The sequence below is a fragment of the Hyaloscypha bicolor genome, assembly GCF_002865645.1.
Source record: "Hyaloscypha bicolor E unplaced genomic scaffold K444scaffold_19, whole genome shotgun sequence".
NCBI lineage: Eukaryota > Fungi > Ascomycota > Leotiomycetes > Helotiales > Hyaloscyphaceae > Hyaloscypha > Hyaloscypha bicolor.
In genome coordinates this window covers 519,678-534,151 of record NW_020194521.1, presented here as the reverse complement: position 1 = coordinate 534,151, position 14,474 = coordinate 519,678, and the positions used below count along the sequence as shown (strand labels likewise).

General features: G+C 25.7%; 1 protein-coding gene across 1 annotated transcript; it reads right to left on the bottom strand.

Annotated features, from left to right (window-relative positions):
• Nucleotides 1–13,788: 13,788 nt before the first annotated feature.
• On the bottom strand, nucleotides 13,789–14,198 carry K444DRAFT_608962 (uncharacterized protein). The gene has a single exon (XM_024879484.1). The coding sequence runs from the start codon at nucleotides 13,974–13,976 to the stop codon at nucleotides 13,797–13,799; it is 180 nt and encodes a 59-aa protein (XP_024741514.1). The 5' UTR covers nucleotides 13,977–14,198; the 3' UTR covers nucleotides 13,789–13,796.
• Between the last annotated feature and the right edge of the window lie 276 nt (nucleotides 14,199–14,474).

Genomic DNA, 14,474 nt, shown 5'->3' with positions numbered 1-14,474 from the left:
TTAGATAACTAAAATATTAAAATCTAAACTATAATAATAATTAATTTTTATAAATAATTAATTAATTTATAATTATAAATTTAATAAAACTTTTTTTTTAAAAAAATATAATAAAAATATATAAAATATAATAAATTATATTTAAATTAATTTATTATTTATAATATTATTATAAAATATTTATTTAAATAAAAAAAATAAAAAATTTTAAATTATTATTAAAACTATATTCTAAGAAATAAGACTTATTTAAATAAAGCTTATATATAATATATTTATATAATATTTCTAATAACTAAATAATTATAAAATAAAATTAAATATTAAAAAAAAGCCTATTATAAGTTAGTAGCTATATATAGCCAAAAAGGAGGCAAATTAGTAATAATTAGTCCAAGGGTTTATTAGTAATAATTATTTCTATATTAGAAGACTTTTTATTTCCAGATACCAAGCTAGAATTCTTTCTAGCCTTACTAGCCGAAAACCTGGATATTATAATTAAGTTATTTGAATTAGGAAGGCTACTTTCTTTTATAGACTATTCTGCCGCCATATTATAAGCTATAATTAAGCCCGTAAGGGCTTTATATATCTAATATTATCTTTTATAAGATATCTCTAATAATCTAATATTTAGTTAGTTAATCACAAATAAATAGGTAGATAATAGGGATATTATATTCCTCTAGCTAATTAATCTTCTATACTAACTTATTCTCTATAATATAACTAATTAACTTAGTTACCTCTAGTACTTAACTAATTAATTCTCGTATATTACTCAAGGAACTTATAGGAGCCCTGAGCCCTCTTATTAGGGAAAAGGTATCTTAAGAGAGGCACTTATATTTTAGAGTATATTATTCTTTAAGAGTCTAAGTAAATAATTAGTTACTAATTCGGTTTATATATAGAGATAATTAGTATATATATTACTACTAAGCTAGTAATAATAAAGATAGTTAGATATCTTGACTATAAGTATTACCTTTACTAGGTTAAGATTAGATAGCTCTCGAGCCTGCCTCTAATAATTCATACTAAGAATATAGTTATAATTAGGCAGAAGCTTAAGTAGCTTATAGGCATTCTTCTAAAGTATAGCTAGTAGCTAGCTAACTATTAGTAAATAGTTTAGTAATAAGGAAATAATAAGTAAATACTATTTATTAGTTCTTATAAATAATAAGGAAAGCAAATAGTATATATTAATATATTTTTGCCTATTACCCTAGCTAATATAATAACTATACTATATATTATCTTTATTATAGGTAGGAGAGATAAGATAACTAGTTAATAGTAATTAGCGAGATAATATATGGTATTACTAAAGGTAAACTTATATAAATAGCTTATTATAGGTATAGCTTCCCTGGCTAACCGTGAAATTTTTCTTAAATATTTATATAAATATTAGGTATAGTATATATAAATATTTCTTTGGTAAGCCGCTATTATTAATGAGATTACTATTAATTTGGCCCTAGCTAAGGAACTACGGGTATATTAGCAAATTACTTACAAATTACTACCGAATTATAAGCATATACCTTGTCTTTAATAAGTATATGGGGAACTGGCCAAATAAGTACTATGCCTATAGCAGGTAATAGGAGCTAGGTTAATAGTACTAATATTTTGGTATCTTGTAATAATTTATACCATTATAATAATCTATAAGTAGCCGGGGATTATAGAACATAATATAGCAAACCGGGAACAGATTATAGACTAGTAGGCGGCGAACCAGGAGCAGAAAGCAGACTAGCAGGCAGCGAACCAGGAGCAGAAAGGGAACTAGCAGGCGGCAAACCAGGAGCAGAAAGGGGACTAGCAGGCGGCGACCCAGGAGCAGAAAGGGGACTAGCAGGCGGCGACCCAGAAGCAGAAAGGGAACTAGCAGGCGGCGACCCAGGAGCAGAAAGGGGACTAGTAGGCGGTAACCCAGGAGCAGAAAGCGGACTAGTAGGTGGCAATAAAGGAATAGAAAGGGAACTAGCCAGTAGTAATAAAGAAGGAGGAAGAGAGCAAGCAACTTCTAATTAGGTATATACTATCTTATAAGCCCTATATATTACACGTATTATTTCCTCGGGATCCCTAATACTAGTATCCTATATAAATAGGGCAAGACCATATAGTATAGTAATAATAAGATATAAAAGAAAAAGGAAGATATCTTAAGGAATCCTATAATATATTTACTATTAGTTACTAATATACTAGCGAACTTATATTATAAACTTATAGTATTAGAAGATATATAGTAATTAAAGATAGTTTATTTAATAATAATAATATAATAATTTAGTATTAAAAAGGCCTAGAAGTAATTAATTATTAGTTAATAAATTATATAATATATAGTAATAATATTATAAGAAAAAAGGTTTAGAAAAATATACTAGGGTATAAGAAATATGCCCGTAAGCTATCGGGACTCCCTAAATAATTAATAGCGAATTAATAGCAAGAGTATATTAGATAAGAAATTAGAACTAGAGAAACTTATTTTAAAAAATATTTAAGAAAGAAGAAAAGAATAGTAATATTAATAAATTAGGGTATATATATATATATATATTAGTATTATAGGGTTTTATTAATTATAGTTTATAGTCGGATACTAGCTTATATTATATTCTTAGTTTATTATAAAAATATAAACTAGAAGCTTTATTTTTATTAGGGAACTTTATATAAAATAAAAGATATGCGTTTACTAGTAAATAGGCCACTAAGAACTAGTAATATATTACTAAATAGAGTTTACTAAAAGAATAACTAATCTATATATATTACTATAAATATATAGGCAGGCTCTTTTAAAGCCACTCTAATAATTAAGTAAAGAGTTAATAAATTATATTAAGTTTATACTTTATTACTATAATAAATAGAATAAATTAATATAAAATATAATACTAAATATTAGATTCTATAAAGTATTTAGTAAGTAAAATAGCCTTAAAATACTAGTAAATTACTAATATTTCTTTACCGAGTTATTAGATTTTATCTGGATACTTAACCTATTACTATATCCGGTATAAGAGATCTAGAGCTACCGAAATCGCTGCCAAATTAGTATTAAATGGGGTAAGAGTAGCTATATATTTTATAAATATCTGAGATAATATATAATACTTTATATCTCCTAGTATTATAAACTCCTAGTCTAGTATATACTAGTATTTCCTTAATAATTCAGGAAGGGCCTTATTATTACTATTAGGAGGCTTATAATTAAAAATATCCCGTTCCTTATTATACTTATAATTATTCTCTTTCCTAAAATCTACCTTAAATTATTACTACTCGTAATATTACTCTATTATAAAAGTATTAGTTTAGGATATAAAATGCTTTAATAGCTAATTATAGGCAGGCTAATATTATAAGGGGAAGTTAATTATAATTAGTAATAAGAAATTAATACTAAGAACTATATCTTGTCTTATTTATAATTAGGCCAGGTAATAGTAGTAAACCCATATTTAAAGAAATATATAATTACTATTATACTAAATAAACTTAGTTATAGTTAGGTAAGGAAATAGCTAGTGAGTTATTATAAAGTATTTACTAATTAGTATATAAAACTTTTACTATTTAACCCTACTAATATAATATTCTATAATCTAATAGGTATAAAAGCTTAGGATATAAAATACCTAATCTTCCTAGCTTTTATAATTCATTTCCCCAAAGCCCTATATATACTCTAGGAAATCTTAAATATATTTAGTCTTAATCCGTCGCATATCTATTATTAAGATAAACTACTTCTAATTATTAATAAAATACTCCCGAAAAGATACCTAATAAAACGTGATTTCCCCTCTATTTGCCTTTTTTTTAAACTCTGGTTTAACTATATCCTTAATAATAAAGAATATATTTATCTAATAAGTTCATATAATTATAATAAGAAAATATAACTAGATATATTATAAGTATTAAGAATTATTCTTATAAAGCTCTAGCTAGTAATCTATTACCTTAATATATACTAGACTTTCCTTAAATATAATAATCTCTTTCTAATTCTTGTAATATTTATTCCGGATTATATTACTAATATATATAATTTTATTAGAGAATTAGTTATAAAAAGCTAAATAATTCCAATTAATTTAATTAAGGTACTAACTATATTTATAAGTAGAAATGCTCTCTTAGATATTTATTCCGAAAAGAGCCTTTCCCGAATATTGAAATATTATTTTCTAGAGATATTAAAATAATTTTGGATTTATAAAAACTAGTCCTATATTAAAAGTAAAAGGTAATATTATAAGAAGTATAATTAAAACTTTATATTATTTATAAGATATACCAAGTACTAGATTTATAGTAAATATTTACTTAAAGGCTATTAAATATTTGAGAATATTTAGAGAAGTAAAGTTAATCTAATATTTAGTTAGTAACTTCTAAAAAGGTTAGTAATTAGTAGTAGTTAGCTAGTAATTTGAGCCCTAATTACTAGCTTCTTCCAAGTAAGCTTTTAACTTATTAATAAAAGTAAAAGAAAGATAATACTTTTTATAGATACTAAAGAAATAATATATAGTAAATATAAGTATATAAAATAGATAAAAACGCCCTATAAAGTAAATATTTCATATTCTTTTAAGAGTCTTTATAGTACTCTTACTATATACCTGAATTATCTTATTAATATTTGGATTCCGGGCTAGTTTCTCTAAGAACTTACTAGTTAAAGGCTTATAATTCGCTATATTATATATTTCCTTAAAGCTATTATATACCTGTAAGTATATTTAGCCTTAGTAATACTTATAGTAATATCGGGAGATTACTAGTATTATATTAGTAATATCTCGGAATATAATAGTTATATAAAAGGTAGGCTTTATAGACTTTCTATACTCGCCTAAGTTAGCCTATTTAGTAAAGGCCTTAAAATAGCAGGTATAAAGAAAGTATATAGTCGGGATATATCTATTAGTATTAAGTAGCTATTTAAGTAGTATAAATTAGGTTAAGATAGTTTCTTTTACTAAATTAGTATAGATTCGGGACTAATCTAGTTTCGAAAAATTAAGGACTAGGGATAATATAGAAATAAAAGCATCTTATATTTCTAATAAGATATTAGCCTTAAAATTAAGTTTAGTATTCTTATTTAAAAAGTAAATACAAGTATTATAATATAGCTTATTATTATAAAGGGGAAATTACTAAATAATATTATACTAAATTACTTATAGTATATAACCTTAAACTATATAATAAAGAAATATTACTTTAGCTTAAATATTATTATTATATATAGAACTAATATTCTCTTATTAATATACCTTAGCTTTAAGTTTAGTATACTTCTAATTAAAAGAGATATACTAGTAACTTATTAGCGAAATATTACGGAATATAGCTAGTAAAAGAATCTTATTAAACTAATATTAGAGAATAGAAAATAAAGCGCTATTACTATATCCAGGAAATATAGTCTTTTTTATAGGGTCTTATATAAAAGAAAAGAAAATATAAATATAAATATTCTTATAACTAATTATATAACTAAAGTAATAATAAGATACCTTATAAAAGGCTATCTTCTAAACCTTAGGCCAGTCAGGATTTATTATAGAATTAGTAATATTTATATATAAATATATAGAAATAGAAATATTTTATTAAAAATAAGGGTATAAGTTAACTTGAATTTCTTATTAGGTAAAAGAAAGATAATTAGTATATCTATAAAAGCTATTAATATTATATTATCTTGAACTTTTATAGCGGTTTATCTAAGAATAAAGTATATATAAATACGAGTAATAGTCTGAAATATTAGCTACTAGTTTAGTATTATTTTTATTATAATTTACCTGTAATATATTAAAGTTAAGCTTATAAAGAATACTATTATCTAAATTATTATTATTATTATCTATAACCTGGCTATTAGGTAAATGATTATTATTATTATTTATAATAAGACTAGTAAATATGGCTTACTAGTTAATATTTCTAACTACTATATATTCTTACTAGTTTATTATTTGCTTTAGATATAATAGTTTACTATTTTATTTACTAAGACTATAATTTAAAAGGAAATTATAGTATTATAGAAATATAATATATTATTTAGTAAAATAAAAGAGATCTTATCTATTATTAGACTCGGTATATTACTTATTTATATATTCTTGGAAATCGAATAAATAATAAGCTAGCTCCGAAATATAATTAATTAGTGGCCTATTAGGTCTAGTAATCTCGGCTTATAATTAAGCTTCTAATTTCGCCTTGTCTTTACTATTACCCTTATTCTTATCTTTAGTCTTAGTATTCTTATTATTAATAATTTAGTTATTCTTAGTATTATTATTATTCTTATTAATACTATTATTATTATCTAAATAAGGTATATTAGGGGTCTTTTCGGGAATAAAGTCGGGATTATTACTATTATTATTATTACTATTCAGAAATAGTTAGTTTAGGAAATACCCGAGATTAGGCTAGTTACTATTTATAAAAAAGAAAATATTTGCCTGCGATTTACTATATAGCTTCTGGCTATTAGGCTCTATTTTACTATTATATTCTAGGGAACTATTATTAAAATTATTAATACTATAATTACTATTATCTGGGGTTATACTATATAATAAGAGATTATAACTTAGTAAGGAATCCCTATTCCGGTCTCATAAATTTAGAGGTTCTAGATTAGTACCCTAGTAAATAGTTAGTATTTAGAGAATAGATTATTAATTTTCTTAAGATTAACTAATAGGTTCTAATTCCTTATTACTTATATATTATAAATACCTAATCCTATAGGCCTTACTAAATTCATAGCTTATTTATATAGTAGGCTCTATAGAATATATATATATTTGCCTCTTATTTCTTGGTTATAAGTATCTAGGAGATTCGTATTTATAATAGATTTACGGGGATATAATTATTAATTTAGTAGTAATTAGCTAGAAAGCTATTATATTTTCGGAAGAATTATAAAGTAAGGTAATACTTGTAATACTTAGGCTTAAGTAGGGAGTCTTTTGGGTCTTACTAGGGATCTCTTGAGTCTCTTTATAATATTTACTATTAGGTAATTATTATTTAATATTTCGTTTTTAAATTCTTATAGATAAGTAGATAGTAATTTCTTATTTAGTTAGTAATAACTCGGTACTTTACCCTTAAATTCTAGTAGATTTGCAAATAGCAGGCTCTTATATTATATAAGGCAGGCCTATATTCTATAATAAAAGTTCTATAGAATTAGATATAGATCTTTAATATCTGGTTAATAATTCTTATATATTTCGAGGTCAAATTAATAGTATTTAGAAATCAAGTAGCTCTATACTTAAAGTATTTATAGTATTTAAATATTCTTGGATATAATAAAAAGATAATATATATAAAGAATTAGGCTACTATATAATTAGAGTTAAAGAGGTTAGTATATCTAAGGAAGGAGATTATAAAGAAAGAGGAAGTTATTAAGGAAAAGGTTATTAAGGAGAAGGTTATTAAGGAAAAGATTACTAAATAGTATTTAAAGAAGCTAGGAAAAGGCATATATTAGTTATTAAATCTATAATAAATAAAAAAAGCTTAAGGAAATATAAATAAGCAAATAATAACCTATTAAATTAGGATCTGGAACTTATTAATGCTTTTCCCGCTAGTATACTTATCTAGCTATATTACTTTTATATCTTATTTCTTTCTTTTTTTCTTTATTTTTCTTTAGATAAGGTATTTTTAAAGAATTAGATTCAGAAATAAAAGATTAAAATCTGGTAATAATTTACTAAGGGTTTAGGAATAAAAGGCTATTAAAGAATTAGCTTATTTAGGAGTAATATCTAAAAAAATTATTATTAATTATACTAAGAATAAAAGAAGTTTAGATTTAGGAAGCGCCTCTAGCTTTAATCTCTAAGTAAGTTCTAAACTCTTAATAATAAATTTATTATATATATTATAATATATTAAATCCTAAAATATATACTTTTTATTATAATATATATAATTAATTTAGTACTTAATTCATAGCCTTTTAGGGCCTTAAACTAATATAAAGAAAGTTATTAATAATATAATATTAGTTTTATTAAGATATATATATTATATATATTATACTTTTTTAGCTCTTAATATATATACTTTTACTATAAAATTATAATTAATCTACTATATAACTAATATATAATATATAGCTATAACCTTTTAAAAACCTAGTAATATATAATTATTTCGGTACCTAACTTATAACTATTTACCCGTTATTTATTGAGTTATTACTAATATTATATATATTATGCTTTTTTAGCTCTTAATATATATACTCTTATTATAAAATTATAATTAATCTATTATATAACTAATATATAATATATAGCTATAATCTTTTAAAAACCTAGTAATATATAATTATTTTGGTACCTAACTTATAGCTATTTGCTTATTATTTATCGAGTTATTACTAATATTACGTATATTACGCTTTTTTAGCTCTTAATACATATATTCTTACTATAAAATTATAATTAATCTACTATATAACTAATATATAATATATAGCTATAATCTTTTAAAAACCTAGTAATATGTAATTATTTTAATACCTAACTTATAGCTATTTACCTATTATTTATTAAGTTATTACTAATATTACATATATTATACTTTTTTAGCTCTTAATATATATATTCTCGCTATAAAATCGTAATTAATCTGCTATATAACTAATATATAATATATAATTATAACCTTTTAAAAACCTGGTAATATATAATTATTTTAGTACCTAACTTATAGCTATTTGCCCGTTATTTAATATTAAGTTATTAACTATATGATTTTAGTAAGAGAGCTTCTTACTAATATGTGTTTTTTAAAACCGCCTCGCTTACGTGCCCGCTTTTCAGGCATTTGACTATTTAATTTATTCTTTTCTTTTATCTATTTTCTTTTTTAATTTATTTTCTTCTTTTCTTTATTTTATTTTATTAATTTTTAATCTTCTCTTTTTCTCTCTTTTTCTTTATTTTAATTATTATTACTTTTTCTTTTATTATATTTCTTTAATCTCTTTTTTATCTTTCTTCTTTCTTCTTTTTATAATTCTTTTTATATTTTATCTTTCTTTTTTTCTTATTCTTTTAATATTTTAAATTTTAAAAATATACTTAGAATTTAATTTATAATTTAAATATTTTCTTTTTATATATAGTACTAAATTTCTTTAATTTTAATTCTTATATTTTTTCCTTTAATATATAAAAAATTTCTTTTATTTCTTTTAAATAAAATCTTATTTCTTTTTCTTTTCTATTTCTTCTTTTCTTTTTCTTATTTTTTCTTTTATTTATAATTTAAATATTATAAATAAAATATATTTTAATTTTAGAAATTCTTTTATATTTTTAAGTTTTCTTTTCTTTTTATTATTATTATATAAATTATTTATAGTAATTTATTATATTAATATAATTTATATTTATAATAATACTAGGTTAATTTCTTTTATTTATTTCTAATAAACTTAGAATCTAAACTCTAATTTTATATTTTCTTTTAATATTTAACTAGATTAGATTATTAGAAAAATAAATATATTAAGTTTTATAAATTACTTTAAAAATTTAAATAATAAAGAAAAGTAAAAAGAATAAAAAAGATAAGAGTTTTATAAATAATTAAATTTAAGATATTATAAAAAAGTATATAATATACTTATTTAGCTTATATTATATAATAGAATCTAGAAACTAATTTCTTATTTCTAAGTAAAAGAGGGCCCAAATAATATATAATTATATAACTTTTTCCTTTAAAGGGGCTAGGTTAATTTAAGCCAGGCTATATATTCTACTAGCTTATAGTACTTATAATTAAATTAGCTAGTGGATTTTACTAGAATGCCTTAAGTAAATATAGTTATATGACTTAAGCAAGTATATAACTATATTTACTTTGGTTCTAGGTTATATATATTAAAATAAGCTTTTTTGATTTATTAAAAGCCTAATATTAAGCCTTCGTAATATAGTTAGAACTAATTATATATATTCTTATTATTATAGCAATTCCTTAGTTATAATATAATAGAAGCTCTGGCCTCCTTATTACTATTTCGGGTATTAATAGCCTTCCGGAAGAAGGGAGCAGGGCAGTCGGTCTATAAATAGTCTCGAGTATACTATACTAGTGAGCTGACTATAGATTTAAAGCCCCGGCAGGTAATATAAGTAGTTTCCCCCCGGGATGGGTACCTAATAAAATGACCTATATAGGAAAGCTTAGGGGGTAAAACCCTAGAATATAACTAGCTACTAATTCTTTTGCTATTCTGGTTCTTGTATTACCTCTACTTCTTGCTTATTTAATTAGGAGAAAGTAAGGAGAAGAGAAGGAAAAGCGGCTAGAGGAGAAGAAAGCAGGAAAAGAGAAGGGAAGAAGAGAAAGAGAGGCAAAGGGCGGGCGAGGAGGGCTTTATATACTTCTTAAAGCTAGACTAGTATCCCTATATAGTATTTCTTACTCAAAAAACAAGACTAAAAAAAATGGATCTACTTATTACTAAATGCTATAGGAGTATTTATCGAGAAGCAAATCAGGAGCCTAACTAGGAATCGAATCTAGGCTATAGAGTTTGCTAACTCTATATACTACTATTATACTATTAGGCCTTTTAGTAACTGCTATTCAATTATAGTTAGTTCTTGCTTAGCCTATACTAGGCAATGGAGTTTTGCAAAGTAATTCCTTGTTTTAATATATAAGACCCGGCCCTATAGGCAGGTACTATAGCTATACTGCGGCTATAAATAGTAAATGCTATTATAGCTAACTAGGTACTCAGTTATCTGGTACTTGTCTTTAGGCCGGGGCTTATACTCTCTTAGCTCGGCTATACTCCTCAAGTTATAGCTACTAAGAAGCTTTGCAGTCGCCTTGAGCTCGTCTCCCAAGAGTTAGTATGGCTGCGCTCGCAGGTGCCGCTCTTGACTATATGCCTCTAGGATAATACAGGACTTGCAGGCATGATAGATAGCAATTCTATAAGCTAGATTATATAATAATATAACGAGAATATGCTTCGAGACAAGGGAATGCTCATTAAAAGGTAGTAGGGGAGGTGCCCCTTTACCGAAATCTCTTTTACCGGAAAGTGCATTAGTCAGCAGCGCACGCACCAATCAGCGTACGGGCATTCTCACCTTTCACCGAAAAAGGGGCCTCGCATAAGGGGTAGGGGTAGGCTATACTCCTCAGGTTATAGCTACTGAGGAGCTGTATAGTTGCCTTGAGCTCGTCTCCCAAGAGTCGGTGTGGCTGCACTTGCAGGTGCCGCTCTTGACTACGTGCCCCTGGAATGACGCAGGACTTGCAGACATGGCAGATAGTAACCCTGTGAATCGGATTATACGAGAACATGACGAGTATGTACTTCGAGACAAGGGAATGCTTATTTAAAGGGGGGTGGGGGGTGGTAGGGGAGGTGCCCTTTTACCGAAATCCCTTTCACCGGAAAGTGCATTAGTCAGCAGCGCACGCACCAATCAGTGCACTGGCATTCTCACCTTTCACCGAAAAAGGGGCCTCACATAAGAGGTAGCTACTAAGAAGCTTTGCAGTCGCCTTGAGCTCGTCTCCCAAGAGTTGGTATAGCTATGCTCGCAGGTACCGCTCTTGACTATATGCCTCTAGAATAATACAGGACTTACAGGCATGGTAGATAGCAACTCTACAAGCTAGATTATATAATAACATAACGAGAATACACTTCGAGATAAGGGAATACTCATTAAAAGGTAGTAGGGGAGGTGCCCCTTTACCGAAATCCCTTTTATCGGAAAGTGCATTAGTTAGCAGCACACGCACCAATTAATACACTGGCATTCTCACCTTTTACCGAAAAAGGGGCCTCGCATAAGGGGTAGTATAGCTTCTATTTATATTAAAAAAACAAATTATTAATAATTTAATTAGGTCTATAACTTCTTACTAGCTTATAAAGCAAAAGTACAATATAGCTTTTAAAAATAAAGCCAACTATTAACTTTTATATAAGATACTTAAAAGTAACTAATAACTATTATATAATTATTAATTATTAGCTAATTAAATAATTAGAAGAGAACAAAAAGCTTAAGACTGAAATCGAAGCCCTTAAAGTTACTCAAGCCTTTAATCTTACTAATAGCCTGGCTATTAATAAGGATATGGTTCTCGAGGAGGTTTTTAAAGGAAATTTCAAAGGGAATTTCAGAGAAAATCTCGGAGGGAATTTCGAAGGGGGCTTTAAAGAGAACTTCGAAATCTTTAATATTAATAACTATCTTTCCTTTAACTAAATAAAATCTTAAAGATATAATATTATATCTTTTTAGTTAATTAATTTATTAAATTCTTTAAAAATATATTTTTTATTTTTTATTTCTATTTTATTTATTAATATTATATATATAAAAGGTATTTCTTAAGCTTATATATATAAGAGACTTATATTATTATAATTAGTATTAATAGAATTATACTTATTATTCTAATATATAGGTTTTTTTGATTTTTGAAGTTCTTATTTGATTTCCTTAAGTACTACTTGCAAGCGAGACTAGCCGAGCTTATTTTAAGGTCTTAGGTAAATCTCCTAATAACTTTTAGTTCTATTAACTTAATTCTAATAAAAAGCTTATTTTTGGAATTCTTAAATATAATATACTATATATAAGTCTTGGTTTTATTATATTTAATATTATAACTAAGGTTTTATTAAGGAATCTAAGAATTTCTTTTACTTTAATTAAGTTAAAATTAATAAAAAAGATATTACTAATCCGAACTTAATAAAAGGTTTATTTTTAGAAACCCTATATATAATATACTATATATAAGCTTTAGCCTTATTATATTCTATATTATAATTAAGATTCTATTAAAGAACCTAAGATTTCCCTTAGTTTTATTAGATTAAAATTAGTTAAAAAGATATTAGTAATGCGAACTTAATAAAAAGCTTATATTTGGAATTCCTGAATATAATATATTATATATAGGCCTTAGCTTTATTATATTTAATATTATAATTATAATTTTATTAAAGAATCTAAGACTTTCTCTTATTTTAATTCTTTTAAAATTAATTAAAAAAGAAGTAGTAGTCCGATTCTCATATAAAGTAGCTCTTTTAATAGCCCTTATCCTATAATATATAGAAGTAGTACTTCTATTATAGCTTACCTAAAACTTCTAATATATAAATTAAGCTCTTAGTCTTAGCTTGAGATATAAGTATTTCTACTTAAATACTTAGACTTACTATTAATAGAATTAGCTAAAAATCTATATATAACTAGTTTTATATATAATAAACCTAAATATAATATAAAACTTACTTGGAAAGGTTCTAGTTATTAAGCTATTAGGGTTAAGTTTAAAAACCTTAGAAAAATCAAACTAAAATTTCTTTTACTATATTATAAATCTATTTTTAGACTTTTTAGCCGCTAGTCTAGCTTTATACTATTATAAGAGCTTATATTTAAATTTTGGGCCTTTTATATAAGAAATAGCCTAAGTTAAAAATTATTTGTGTTTTTAGCTACTTTCTAGCTTTACTTATTAATAACCTAGCTTATATAAGGCCGATTCTTATAAAAAGTGGGTCCAAAAATCGGCTAAAATTAGAAGATTCGATATATAAAATTTTCTATTAAGTTTATTAATACTTTTAGAGGGTACCATACGACTTTCGAATTCCTTGGTACCCTCCTAATAAAAAGTCATGGTACTCTCAGAGAGTACCATAGCGGGGTGCTATAGGGTGGGAGTTCGCAGATTTTTTCCCCTTTGAACTTGCCAAAGGTCGTGGTATAGTTTGCAAGAGGGGATTGCGTTGGAAGTTGAGGGATGTTAGGTTCGGGAGGATAGTCGCCCATGACGGCGTCGCCTTCATGATCCATTCTTGGCTTGCTGGAGGGTGAGCATGCAAGGTGTGGAGATCGAGTTTATCGTCTGGAGTTCAGCTGAAACTGGTTGGAGTGTTGGGTTCGTTGTACTTCCGTCGACTCTGACGAGGCTGGCGATCTGAAATATGACTTAAGCGGTCGTGGTGTAAAATGTGCAAACTCGAGGGGTCAATATTTGGTTTCCCTTGCGGAAGAACGGGACTATATATATCGTGGAATGAAAAGGCGTTTGATGGAAAGAGTGGGGTCGCGGGGCTGAAACAAGAGTTGCATCAAGAGCAAGGCTGAGCAAGCCACATCCTCTTCTTTCGTGACCCTTGCACATTTGGTGTCTACACATCAATTGCTTTCTGCCACTGTATGGTGTTTACACACCACTTGGTTTCTACGCAATATTTGGTTCGTACACTCCCACCGGTTCGCTAGGATGCTGAACATAGCCGCTCAGATAAAATCACCTAAGGAGAATCGAAAGCAAATCACGTGCATTAA

Excerpts from the sequence above, each read along its gene's own strand:
- K444DRAFT_608962 (XM_024879484.1), bottom strand. The coding sequence starts at position 13,976 with ATGGATCATGAAGGCGACGCCGTCATGGGCGACTATCCTCCCGAACCT.